General features: G+C 41.0%; 1 protein-coding gene across 1 annotated transcript in view; it reads right to left on the bottom strand.

The window, feature by feature from the left end:
• Positions 1 to 8,566: 8,566 nt before the first annotated feature.
• Positions 8,567 to 14,852, bottom strand: part of LOC147464460 (uncharacterized) — a 70,102-nt gene continuing 63,816 nt past the window's right edge. Inside the window, exon 2 of the mRNA XM_086515154.1 lies at positions 8,567 to 9,209. Coding sequence (XP_086371280.1) covers positions 9,001 to 9,209 — 209 coding nt within the window. The 3' untranslated portion in view covers positions 8,567 to 9,000. The remainder of the gene's footprint in view (positions 9,210 to 14,852) is intronic.

The raw sequence follows: 14,852 nt of genomic DNA, 5'->3' as shown, positions 1-14,852 counted from the left end.
TCCCAAAGCTTCAAGTAATATTCTCTGTGTTCTAAGCGTCTTAGCTATTCTAGGTACTGCTCAAGCTGGAAGAGTTGAGCATATTTACGTTGTGTCGCTCATGCTGGTCTAGATGAGCAAAAGAGTCGAAGTCTAAGTACTTAAGTCTGGTGAAGTGAAGGAGAAGGTCCAAAAGACACTCACGTACTGAGCATAGTGAGATACGAGTGGAGAAACTTCTACATCGACAATCCTTCTTGGAAATTTGGAAGCTGTTGAGACATCTTTTGATGTCACATGTGCTACATTTATTCCTCGAAACACCCTTCATCTCCTTCTTTCACATTGCATGCTTTTGGTGACAAATTTCTCATATGCATATAGAGTGTCCCATAATTGGCACTTGCATCAGGCACTCTTTCCATGTTTCACCCAAGCACTCACCTTTCATGAACATGTACTTCATGTTCAACTGCTCAACTCCAATAAGAGCGTATACCAAAGGCATTTTTTTTCCCACCGGGTTTTTTCCCTTTGGTCATCCAGGTTTTAGACCCTAATCTAAAGACACCTATCACCATCCTCTTGTACATATTCCTTCTACATCAATAATAAGGAAATGCTACTCAAATCAACTGACAAATGAATTGGAGCACCAATTTCATATCATAGCATAATTCTCCTCAATGGCGAGTCGAAGAATGGCCTACAATGACAAAGCTGCAGACAACACTAACAACATGATTGCACAGAAACAAAGAAGTCCCCAATGAAGAAGAGCAGACATAAAAGTAATCAGAGGATCTCAAAAGATGAATGGTTATGATGATAGATGTCCGCTCTAATGGATCATAGTTCTTGTTGTGGTTCGACAAAGTTACAAGCAGTGCAACAGATAAAGCCAAAACGACAGCAAAGACCACATCGCCATCGACAATCAGGTCATGTCGGGGACGACATGAACGCGGAAGGGGGGAGTGTTGACCGCTGGGTCAACAACACAACATAACTCAAGTTTCGTACCAAAGTCTTATCTTTTGCGAGCTATGAAATGCTACGGATTATGGCTATAAACGTCATTTGTAATGAGTAGTTATTTTAGTTTCAGAAGCCGGGGTGCAATGGCACTTCCAGATTGTAAATACAAAGCCATTTGACCCTTTCAACCCCATTTTTGGTTAGACCTAAGGTAGCCTTATTATATAAGGTACCTAGGTCATTTTGTAAAAGGAGACTTTTAATCATAATCAGAACTTTAGCGCTGCCGTCTATTGTGTGTGAGAGAGAAAGAGAGTGAGCGTAAGCTTTATCCTCTAGCTACGCCCGGCTCGCTCAACACATTGGAGATCCGACTGCACCATTGATGTAGGCTCGAGGAGAGCTACGCGACAACGCCAAGCATTCCACGCGAGACGAAGCGCACACGCCGACGCATCTACGAGCTATTTGTGGTCGTAAGTGTATCAAAGGATGTCTGTTTTCTGCGTACTAGTAGTCTATAGAATCGTGGCGACATAAGCTATGCATAGGTACTCATAAATTTCAGTTTTGGGCACTTTCAAAATTCTGCTCTGTCATCCTACGCGTTTTCCACATATGGGTTTAGAGTGAGGGTTTTGAGTGTAGAAGCTTAGGGACAGGTGTATCCTAGTGAGGGGATGGTGTTCCTTAAGTTTCGTACGAATCAGGCATGATTAGGTGAGCTACCTTCCGTATGTGTGTATGTGGCTAGGTGGTGTAGTTGAGAGCAGTGAGGTTCTTGATTGTGGTTTAGTTGGCCTTCCAGAGTGTTGTATGTGTAGGATGGTCTCAGCCTGACAAGCTAAAGAGATTTCCTCCGTGTGCCTATCGTGTCATATGTGTCCTCGATTGACATTATGTTGATCTAGATAGTGTTTGCATGCACTTCATGGGTGTGTGAGTCGCTCCCGCAACAATAAATTCAAGTACCATTTGTTCCAATTGATCGATGCATAGACCAAAGAGAGTTGGTGACAACGGACATCCTTGTTTAACCCCAATAGTGCTTACAAAAAATTTTGAAATTCCTCTTCCCATGCGCAATTGACAAATCACCTTCTCATAGATTCGAGAAACCGCAAGCATAAACTCACTTGGCACTTGGAGTTCTTCCATCCTTCTCCACAAATTGTTACGTGGAATCATATCAAAGGCTTTCTTAAAGTCCACCAAACAACAATACAATCGCTTTCCTTTCAACCGACTTTCCTCCATGAGAACACGAAGAGTGACAAGATGATCAATGGTGGTATGGCATCAATAAAAATCCGCTTGTCCTTTTGCACGCTTGTCATTCTCTTCAACCTAATCACTCAATTTCATTTCCATTATGCACTCAAACAACTTTGTCATAAGAGACCCAATCATTATAGTCCGGTAGTTGTTTGCATTCTTTACATCCCCTCCTTTATGCAAAGGCTTAACCCAATTAGTACTCCAATCATAAGGCATACCATGTTGAAGTGCAAGGTTGAACATATCACATCCACTTATGGATAAAATCTCCCGTCTATTTGATCATCTATAGCTTGATACTTTGAAGATCACCCGCTTTGCGAGTGGCCAACTTTTCAAGTCCACCGCATACATCCTCAATAGTAAAAAAAAAGAAGGCATACATGGGAGTGAACCATAAAATAGCATCTTTTCAGCATTTGCTTGCTCATATAATTGCCTAAAATGTGTACATATCCATAAGACTCAAGTTACCAAAATTCTCAATCCGCTTGCCTCTCAAGTTTCTCTAAAATCCTCCACATGCATGTGCCTTTTCTTGGACTTGAAAAAGTTGTTGCTTTACTTCCCATCTTCTTCTCTTCTTTCGAATCAATGCCTTGTATATATGCAAATGACTTTGATAGTTGTCTTTGTCCATATTTGCATCAAGCTTTATCAAGGACTTTTGAGCATCTTGACATTCTTTATCAAACCACCTTTTGCATGATCTATGTTTGTTGATATCTTGGAGATGCTTTAAGGCAAATCCTTCTTCAACTTAAGAACAAGTAATTTTCTTGAAAGCTTCCCATTTAGTTTCCAATGGGGTGCCATATTGAAGGTTTGTCATCCATAACTTTTGCTCGACCATTTCAATGTACATTGGTATCCGTTTGAAACCCATACATAGTGATAATTTCTCTTCCATTTGGCTGAGATTATCATGCTTAGTTATTTCTCCACATGAAAGGTCAATACATAAGGTCCAATGATCTGATTCTGGGGTCCATTGGCCAAACATAAAACTCTTTATGAAATACATGATGGCTTCGGAGAGTAGCATATAATCAATCACACTATCCCCATTATGTTTCCTATATGTAAATCCATTGGTTTCACTCCACAAAGATACACCATTGGCAATGAGCATACCCGTGCTATTACACATGTACAAAAGTAACTTTCCATAGTGATCCTGCTCTTTCTCTTCCATTGAAGTACAATCATACAAGTGAACTCCTTGAAATGTATGGCGTATGAAATTGTTGAGTATCATGTTGCAATGTTTTTGTGCGACCATTCATATCCCCAAATACAATAACCTCACCTTTGTCTTTGAAATAAGCAATGTCCTCTTCTAAATCAAAAAATGGATGATCTCTATCCATGCAAGCATAAAAGGGAGAATCATGATGAGGAATGTAGCAATCGGCTACAAAAAATGAGTGCTCTTTTTGGTGTCATAATTTCCAGCCATACATAATGTTTGTACTTGTCATCTTTCACAATTGATATAAAATATTCCAATCCTTTCTTAACCATACATGATACCCCTCCTTGTCCTCTTCGTTGCTTGAGATTCTTTGACCACATCAATGAATGTACATTGTAATCCTCCAAGTTGGTAATCCTTTGTATTATGCTCCCAAGTTTCAACAAGAAGTACAACATCGGCTTTTCTTGTTAGTTCATCAATGCCAACCCCCGCATTCCATGGGTATCCATTACAATTCTAAAAGAATATTTTCAATTGTAACTCGGTCTCATAGGTCACGCATCCCTATTTGCTCGAGGGAGTTGCCTCCTCCTTGGGCACATTTTCTTCATGAGAGATCTCCTTGTTTTTCTTATTCTTTTTTGCATATGCCTTGCGACGCATATTTTGTTGCTTAATAGTGCGATCTTCACATACAAAACATTTTGTATCCCTCAAATAGATCCAACTATTATCAAGGATTATTTTTCATTTCGTTTCATCCGGCATGGTGCATACAATTGGCCGTTCTCCCGAGCGAGGAGCTCCTTGCTTACCCACTCTATGTGCTCCGTAGACCATAACTTTCAAGGTGCACAATTAGCAAACAAGTGGATGAAGTGTCACAAAATATAACAATGATTGCATCTACGAGCTACCACCTTTTCCAAATGGTGTCTCCAAAATGCCTGTAAGGGAGAAAATATACGATGGTCATTGTTGGGTGAAACTTACACAAACAAGAATGAAATATCCAACTATTATCAGGCGTAATAAATGTGGTGGACTCTTCATCTATAACAATAATACATACCCCATTACAGCAATAAACGCGAGAATTTTCATTGCGAACAAAGTCCAGATTTACTTTGGGAGTGTCTTAGCACTCCAATTGAACCCGCTTATTAATCCACCTAGACAGTCACAATTACCCGGTTGCCAAGGGTTTATTGAGATCTTCAATCCAACGGACAAAAGAGATTCTTACCCGTGTGGTCTCCGAAGTTGCTACAATTGATCCTAGACATTTGCGACTAAATCTTATAAAACAAGTGGTAATGGGAGTAGTTGTTTGTAAAAACAGAGAACAACTAAATTGCAATAAACTTCTATTGATCTTGGAAGATATGAGACCATTGATCCATACACAAAGATAATCTTTCAATTCTTGTAAGAGGAATCAATGTACATACAATATTATGGTGACATCCTAACCGCATTGTCATATTTAAGCACATGATGAAAGAAGCTACTACTGCAAGGATTAGAGTTGAGACAGAGTCCCAATTGCTCAGATTGAAGAACACATATGGTTACAAGTTTTTTCATAGGATGCTATTTCCACAGTAGTGCACCAATCCAAACAAAAGATATCACGTGTTCAAAATGTCAACCATGGATCTCGAATCAGGTGGTAAGCTAGTTAATAGAATGCGGTAAGATGGGAATGGAGACTTGCAAAGGAGATGGGTTTGCTTGGACCATGTCCGCAAGACTTTGGGTTGGACAATAATGACCAACATGTGTATGATCCTATGTAAGTGTTTTCTACTCATGAAAGAAATTGTCTTTTGCCTTACTATACCATTGACAAACCCTAAACCTATGTCATATTGGATCCAAGAAATGCAAGCCATTTCTATATGTGAGATGAAAGAAGAAGATATGCAAGCGCGGATCATGTTTTGAGAAATGATGAATGTCATGTTGCTAGACAACATACATCGACCAGCTGATTTTTGAGGATTCATGGTCGATGAAACAGGAGAGGATTGGAGAGTAATTCACACGGTATTTAGCAACGGACCCGACAAGATAATGAAAGGTAGAGAGCGTTCTTGTCTGTTTCATTGGGAGCAAAGCCTGTAAAATCATCGAAAGAAGACCAAGTTCAAGTGCAAATGAAGAGCACTTCAATACGAGTTTTGGTTGTGCTTCTATTTATGAAGTACCAACTCTACATATGAAGGAGGCCTATAATATCTGCAAATAGATGTGGCAAAAAGTGAAGCATTTCCCTGAAATCAAGAAATTATATGTGATACTTGTGTTTCTCAAGAAGAACTTATAAGCTTGAATCCTCAAAGAGCAGGTTGTTGAAGGAACAAATTGAAAGTAGAGGTTTCTTTTTCCATACATGTTTGATTGTTTGTGAATTTGAAACTTGCATTATGACCTTGTCCTTACTTCAATTTTAATTGTTTGCTTTACTTTCCAAATAAGCCACTGTATTGGAGTCTTTGATGATAGTGTAGGCTTTGCTCCATGTCCTTTGTTTGGATCTTGACTTAGCTAACGAGAAAATTTTGGATCTCATATCCATGGGTTACCTCGATAGAACCCTTGTGCTTCAAGTAGCTTAACTGGAACAATCTGTTGATGTCTAGCACAAGATCTCATTGTTCTAGTGTAGATGGATTCTTCTAGTCCTTTTTTATGCAACTTGAGCCTTTGGAACCCACTTCCATTGCTTGTTGAAAGGTTCTTGGGAGGTAAAAGCCTTTGGTTGTTGTCTTTGCTTTCTTGTAGCTCTCTCTGATTTCACCCCCTTTCTTGGTACATACTGGTAGGTTGTTTATTTTATTAGGTTGAATCTTGGTAGATTCCCATTCCAATGTCTTCTCCCAGCAAGCGGCACGGGAAGCAAAACCACATCAATAGATTTGAAGTCAAGTTTTGAGGGTTGCAAAGAGAATACCTCGACTAACCATCTCACCACGCTAAGCTTGGTGCCTCATTGGCCAATAAGCCATTATCAAAAAAAGGAAATCGCCATTCCCTTTCTCTTACACCTCCCCCTTCTTTGTGTTTCGATGCACATCCCCCTCCCCTTTTCTTTCTCTTACACCCCCCCTCCCTGCGTGTTGGCCTTCTCTTTTCCCTCTTGCCTTGGGTGGCCGGTTCACGATTGCAACACCATCGCCGATTGTATGAGATGAGAGAGGGAATCTGCTTAAATTCTCCTCTCCATTTCTTTTTCAAAATGTGTAAGACATACTTGGTTGATGATTTCTTGGTACCTTATTTGTCCTTGGTTTCTCTGCGTAGTCAAAAAAAAAAAAAACTTCTTAAACCAAACACCAAAGGTTTTGATACAATGCACAAAAATGTCCTAATTTCAAAGCTTTAGAAGTGAATTTTCATTGAAATTAGTATTACCTCATTTATTGATCGTTTGTTAAAAATATCAGGGAGATAGGAGAGAAACCATTGGCTCTCTTCAAATACATTAGAATATGAAAAAAAATAACCATAGATTGAAGTAGATTAAAAGCAAATTTGACTTACCTTTTACGAATTCCCAAATGCACATGAAAGTTATGTTCAATATATGGGGAGTTGGGGACTCTTAAATTCACATTTGAAGTATGAAGGAAATTTTAATTGTTCCCTCTCATTTGTGGATGTTTCAGAACATCAAGGCCATACTAGAAAAACCTACTAGCTACCCATCATTCTAGCAAAATGTTTCCTCAAGTATATTAAATCATGAAAGAAAAACCTAGGGCTGAAATCGGAATCAAATTTTACTCTGATAATTCACAAGCACAAATAGAGTGAGGTAGTTTCCAAAAATATGCTACTAATGCTAGCCATCCAATGGGGAGCTAGCCTCGAAAGACAACAGGTGAGGTATGAAGTGGGCTTCACATCTAGAATTGTGGGCCAAGGTCATGTTTAAAGAGTAAACATGCTAGTGACATTCTTGAACAAAGCAAAGGGGACTCCAACCTTGCTACATGGTGGCATGCACAATGCATAAACTATAGACAACATGACACCGTATTCATTTATATGATACATAGAAGTCATTGATACTTGAGAATATGCATGGTAGAAATGTAATTTTGGATCGTCTTCCTCTTATGTCTTGCTGTAAAATCCTCCTGAGTTCCTCTCTTCGACCACGTCCAAGGAGAGAGAAAAGGCTATTCAATTAGGTTGAAAACTACTCACTGAAGGACGTTGAACGGATAGAGGGTGGCTTGGGGGTATTCTCCTTATATGCTGCAGCTTTATGTAGACAATGTTGGGCTGCAAACCACAAAGGACTCGTAATCCACCCTCTTCCATCCTTTTGACTTCCACGTACGCTCGATCTAGAATAAGTACCCTTGCTTGACTGAGGGGAGGCCTGGTTCAATGGTTCTCAAGAACATTCAAGTAGAGGGCCACAACACACGGTTCGCAAGAACATTCAAGTAGAGGGCGACAACACAGTGGTCCACTAGAGTAAGAGAAAACACCCATTTTAGCTTTTTCTTTCAAGAAATGTAGATAGAGCCAGAACACAAGAGGCAAAAATTACACACAGAGAAGGTGCTAAAGTTTTGAGCTGATTGGTAAAAGAGGAACTAAACTTTTCAGTTGATTGGTAAAAAACGCCTGAGGACGCATACCAGTATATAGGCTGAAGCAATTCCGCTACATCATGACCTCCTAGGTGAGCTCTTTCTTTACTGATGTTGCATATATCGAGGCCATGTAATATCGTTTTTAACTGGATATGTACCTGGCCTCTGTACAAAGGAGGTGCATCTACTTGCTAATCAAACATGGCCATGTGCTTGCAAGTACCGTCAGGCGAGTATACACATAGACATTGTTAGATGGGCCACACGAATGGAGCACAACTGTAGTCACTGTGATCGTCCTTGTCAAGTAAACTTCCCCAAGAGAACAGTTGAGAGCTCTCAGCGCAAGAGTCTTACCAATCCAACATACCAAGTGAGCATGAAGGTGTAGACATCAAGCACCAGTTTTAAAAACCACTGGACCCGACAACCAGATAATGGCTGAGATCAGAAAAACCCTAGTAAAACTCAAATTGATGGTCCAAAATAATTTCTTAATGTTTCAAATGAGTGGAGTCCATTGAGCAACCTCTATAATCTGCATAACAAGCTCAAGAGCTTCCAAAGAAGAAGGTAACACAAATGCATGCACAAAATGTGTGCATGACATCTGCTCTGACAATATACATGTTTGAGAACTAAAAGAGCACAACACTACCATCACAATATTTTCATGTTATCCAATATTAGATTTAGGGAGAAATACAAAACAGGAAACTGCTGGAAAAGAAATTAAACATCGGTGACAGAACCAATGATGGAGAGCATCGAGTCCTGTGAAAAGTAACAGCCGCCATGTGGCACTTCGTGGTTGTTACTCTCATTGGTCCAGCAACAAATAAGATTGATGCCCTTCTATTGGCTAGTGGTATCAGATTTTGACAACCACCTGCTTTCTGTTGGAAACTTGGATATTCTTTCCGACTGCGCAGCTTTCAACTTTCTCAAAGCATCTCAAATTTCAATGATGACCACCTTCCCACTTGGGGGCTTGGGCAGTTTCCTATCCCAAAGAATGCCTAATCCATGGCCAAATCCATAACCTATACCAATGCCACAGCCAAAACCGATACCAAAGGCCAATCTAAGATTACTCCAAGGCCAAGCTCCATATCCCGCTCCCCCTACAAGACCAAATCCAATTCCTGCACCGCACCCAATCCCTGCCGTGATACATATAACAGTAAGCTTTTGTGCATAAATCATCCACTTCGTGGCATCACTGCCAGCAGCTCAAATACTGAAAAAAACCTGTACTAGAAGCAGGGAAAGCAAAACTTTCAAGGTATATGCACCAACTATTGGTGCACTTAAACAATGCCACTCAGTTTTCAATGTGAGATCGTGAATGCAGAAAAATTAAAAGTTGGCCCACAATTTTTGATCCAGATCAGCTACACTGCATGGGTTCAGTTAGAACTCGACTCTAAGCCAGAACCATTAAGCTGGACACATCTCGAACATTGCCTGCTAAAAGTAGGCATAACTTGCATAGAAACATGTTAACAAGGTATGAAGCAAAATGACAATATGTAACAACTCATTCCAGCTCCTGCTGTGCTGCACACGTTTACGCTTGTACTAAGACCACAAACCCAGTCAAGTTGGAACTTTTGATGCACTAGATTCATATGCTTCAATATGCTATGTCAATTGCACACATGCAGTCTTGCAGTCACAAAACATAAAGACATAAAATTCGTAAGATCGAGCTCAGATTCCCGGATCAACGAAAATAAGTGCTTTAGTGCCACGAATCTTCCCATAAGCTCTACATAATTCCTCGGATGCATCTAGTGGTATAAGTCTCACTATTGTCTTTGCCTTTTTAGCTGAAGGTTTCTCTGACGTTGGCTTATCCACTCTGTGTGGACAAGTATAAAAAGTATGTTCTATCTGAAAGCATTTGCCTTCTTGTTGAAGGGTTTCTTTTTGTCTCCGAGAAAATCGAAGCGTGCCCATGGAGTGAAAGTGTCCCGAGTATCCCTAGAAATAGAACGTTGTGGTCGAGAATTTTCAGGAGGTGGTTCTAGTTCCGGTGCAAAGACAAATTTTCCCTTCATCAACTTGTAACTAGCAGCTGCGTAGTCCATAAGTTCTTGCATGGGGTGGTGACTTGCTTTGAAAGGCAATACTCTTGGAGTGGAGAAGGTAATCCAATATCCGCTCACATTAGTCCTCCAAGGTTAATTCGAAACTAGAAGATAGACATCCCAGAATTATTGATTGTAATATTCCATACTTTCTATGGCTAGCATCTTCAAGTTACCCCATTTTGCAAGAAGCTGGACTTCAAATAGCAATGTTATGTAACTTCAAGCGAAAATATTTTTGTAGCCATGCCGTCTCCTCAAAGCATGTAAATAACCCACCATTGCATAGCACTATCTTTAAGAAAAAGAGCTGCTCAAGAAATTTTGGATTCTTCTATATAATTCCCGAGTGCAAATTGCTGAAGAAACTGTATAACAGTTTCTTCCGATTCTCGACTCTGAAAAAGGTGAAAAATTTTACTGTTGATCTACCCTCCTTAAAATCCGGAAGAGTAGCTAAAGGTGCTGGATAATATGGATATGCATAAAGGATTCCAACTCTGAAACACAAAAGGTGGTGGAGGCGGCGGCGACGATAAAGGTGATGCAAAAGTAGGTGTTGCAACACCATCTGACAAAAAAACTCCTCCCATAGGAATAGAGACATTTGTAGACTGATGAGAGGAACCTCTCTCATTGTCAAGTGCCGGAGGATAATATACCTGAGACATGACAAGAGGCAACATATAGTTCAATTGTGAAAAATTGAGCATGTGACAAAAGCGATGATGTGGCAGCTCTAACAAGGGAGAAAGAGAGAAGGCATTGCTATGATGATGTGACAACTTGATGACGTGGCAGCTTTGTACGGAATCCCTGAAATCATGGCAAATTTTTAGGAACTCAGAAATCGTGGTAGATTATTAGGGATACTGACGTGATAGAGTTTGCGCCCCTTTTCTTATCATAAGCTTTTTGTAACAAATGCTTTTCGGCCAATGGGCTTTAAGTAGCCTTGGAAGAGACCTCTTGCATTCTTGTTGTTGCAGATTTGCAGAAGGTCTCTCCCCAGCAACTATACCTTGTGCAAATCAATATAAAAGAAATACCGAAAGGGACACCAAGGTAAAAGTCTATTTCAGTTTTGTTCTTTCAGTTGGCACGCAGTGCCCTATGCGATTACAGTGGTATCAAAGCGTGTCGTTTGTTGTTCTAACAAGAAAACGGTCCTACATCAACCTACCATTAGAGATATGGAGTTGGAAGAAGAAGAAACGACAACACAAGAGGAGATGAAGAAACAAGAGTTCTTTTTTGTTGTCACGTGACACATCCAACCCTATGTGTCCGTGGACAAGCTACAGCATGATCAGGGTTCAGTCAGTCCACTTAGTCTAGATTAGAAGTGATCTGGCACTTTTGCGAGTGTATTCGTAGACCGTGCATGCCCAGTCACTTAGTGTAGATGCATATCCTCTGGCTGCACACAGCATGATAATAAGCATTCCCATCAAAATCCATCAGATTCCATCAAGGGAATTTTCCAGTGCATTTAGCCTATTTTACCTATTTTTGACATTTTTCACTTATTATTTTTAAGTGACTTTTGTTGGAAAGTAGGTAGGGCAATTTTGCTAAGTTTGTATATAAGCAAACTAGAGCTAACACTATTTGGCAGAAAAGGCAACACGAGCCAAGCTCAGCAGGCAGCTTCTCAACAAGACCTTGGCGGTTTCCCCCACCAAGCAAGAAGAACCTTTCCCCTAGCGTTTTCTTCATCCACAACCACCTAGCATTTCTGGAGTGCATCAAGATACCTAGCGTTTTTAATAAAAAATCATAGCTGGCGTTTTTGCCTCGTGACACCATCGCCACAAACTCTTACAGCTAGCGTTTTTGCAAAGCTCAGCATACCTAGCGTTTTGACAGTTTTCAGCCACAGCCTGCAACGTTTTTCAGCCATGAAGTACCTGCAGTTTTCAACCCTCAAAGAGTAGCAGATTCAGTTCGGAAAGACCATCAGTTTCAGTCTAAAGAAACCTCAGTTTTTCAGCCCTAAACCTGCAGATTTTCAGCGACAAAGACCCACAGTAACAGCCCCCCAAATCAGTGTTTTTTTGTAGCAGATTTCAGTCCATAGTGTTTTGGATAGCAGATACAAGATTGCATATTTCAGCCCTTAGGTCGGTCTCGTCGTCATCGCCGACATAGCCTAGACTTGCATCAATCACATGCATTCCCATTGTACCAGTTTGTGAAACATAAGTAGACCACTCTCACCGACGAGAGTGGGGCCTTCGCAGGAGGGTTTTACAATGTCTCCGGTGTCATATCTCTCTTCTCTCTCTATCTCTCAGTCTCATACACTTGCACGCACAGTGTCCATTCACTTTGTTTGTGATCATAGCATTCTCTCATTAAGAACGGAAGGCTCTCCCTTCCATAAGAACAAAAGGAACCTTGAGCACAGTTCGGAGCACTCATCTTGAGCAAAGCGCAAACATTCATTCCGCTGCACCTAACATCAGTATCAGAGCTTTGGCAGTGTTCTGTATCATTCAAGGAAAGAACCACAAGAACCACTTTTATTTTTTTTGCTTGTTGAGGTCGCACGTAACCCAATCTTGGGCGTGTCGATTCCTAATCGTGTTTTTGAAGAGTGACAGGAAACCCAAGAAAGAAGGGCTTGTCCAACCTCCCCTTGTGCCTCTTTTCACTCATTGAGAGCGGACCGAGCACTTAGCGGCCGGCCAATCGACGTGAGGTGGGAAAAAGCAACCTTGGTGTGAGCGCAAGGCCGCCAAGGGGTGTGCCCGCGGAAAAGAGCAGAACTCGGGTGAAGAGAAGATCCTTCTCAAACACAAATTGCAAGCGAAAGAAAACCTCAAGACCCTCGAGAACCCAAGAACCCAAGTTCCTCGTGAACTTAAGAACCTAAGACCACAAAAACCCACAAATTCAATGGATGGTCATCACTCGAAGCGGAATGGATACTTCGCTTGGAGGTGATGAGCATGAGAGAGGCGAAGAAGAATTTTCCCCACCGGGAGGTTTTTCCGACCCTCCCCCTTCCCCATCTACGTCAAGGATTGCACGAACTCCTATGGAGGCTTTGGACCAGATGTTTATGGAAAGGAAGTTAGAACGCAAATCAAGACATGCAGAAAGAATGGCAGAAATGGAACGCAGACACGCAAAAAGAAGAGCGGAAAGAAAAGCAGAAATGGAGCGCAGACACCAAGAAAGAATGGCAGCCGCCGTCAAAGGAAAGAGCGACCAACACATGAAAGAGTTCTTGCGACTCTTTTCTCAAGCTCAGACACGGATGCAAGAGATTCGGGAAAAAGAGACTCAGTCTCTTCTTCTCCCAAGCATGACACACAGGATTTGCATGATTATGAGAAGCATGATGATTTGAATGACAATGACAAGCATGATGAATTGAATGACAATGATTTGCATGATGATGATTTGATTGACAATGATAAGCATGATGATTTGGATGTTAATGATGAGCATGATGATTTGCATGATCAAGATGTGATTTCTCACAAGCATGATGAGTTGCATGAAGATGATGTGATTGTTCACAAGGATGATGTGTTAGTGAATGCTTTTTCTAGCAAAGCTAACCTCGTTGTAGATTCGATCAATCACGAAGAACCGATCTTGGCTTTCAAGTCGAGGTCCAAAGAATCCCCACAGGACGATTCAATCATTCAGGAAGAACCGATCTTGGCTCTCGAGCCTAGGTCCAAAGTACCCTCACAGGAAGTATTATGTGTTCGCATGATTGATACACACGCATTGTTCAAGTGTTTCATTCGTGATCGTTTCCTGTATTTTAGTCAGCGTCTTTATGTGATCCCTTTTCCTAGGCATGACATATTGTACGTTGAGCACGTTTCACTCATGAATGAGCACGAATGTATACGGATTGTTCATGAAAAGCTGAAAAGTATGCATTCAAGGAAGTCACATTCTATGTCTCTTCCTTGGCACGACACAGTGGTAGTAAGAGCACATGGAAGTATGAGCACCAAGCATGGGCATTTCCGTTGTGAATTGCCACATTTGATTGCTCTAGATCAGAAGAGAACGATTCGATCTCATTGTTTGCGTGTGTGTGGTGAACGGGTTCGCACTCCGTCTATTGGTTCATCTACATTGCATGCACAGTCTTTGAGGAAGACAAGATTTTTCCCACTCACTTTACATGGAATGGGTATGTTCATGGTTTTGTGTTGAAAATGGTTTCAGGAATTTTCATCCATGGAGATTCTTGAAGAAGAAAGAAGCATGACTCTCGACGAAGTTGAAGCATTGAAGGAGCCTCAGAAGACTTTGTGTCGCTTTCGGCGCGGCCCAAAGAAGCAAGCGTTGCATACCTTTATGAAGTTCAAGTACCGCACGACCCACACTTCAGAGTGGGCCAGCGAAGAGTCCCTTCTAGGATTCCGGATGCTATTGGCGATCTCCCTCGACGCCATACAGTTCGGTACCAATATCTCACTTTGAAAAGGAGGGGATGTCACATGCTACAGCATGATCAGGGTTCAGTCAGTCCAGTCAGTCTAGATTAGAAGTGATCTGGCACTTTTGTGAGTGTATTCATAGACTGTGCATGCCCAGTTACTTAGTGTAGATGCATATCCTTTGGTTGCACACAGCATGATCATAAGCATTCCCATCAGATTCCATCAAGGGAATTTTCCAGTGCATTTAGCCTATTTTACCTATTTTTGACATTTTTCACTTATTATTTTTAAGTGA

Source organism: Adiantum capillus-veneris, chromosome 1, assembly GCF_014529385.1.
Source record: "Adiantum capillus-veneris isolate H3 chromosome 1, ASM1452938v2, whole genome shotgun sequence".
Taxonomy (NCBI): Eukaryota; Viridiplantae; Streptophyta; class Polypodiopsida; order Polypodiales; family Pteridaceae; genus Adiantum; species Adiantum capillus-veneris.
Note: the sequence above shows the minus strand (reverse complement) of the source record. Positions and strands in the feature narration are given on the sequence as shown.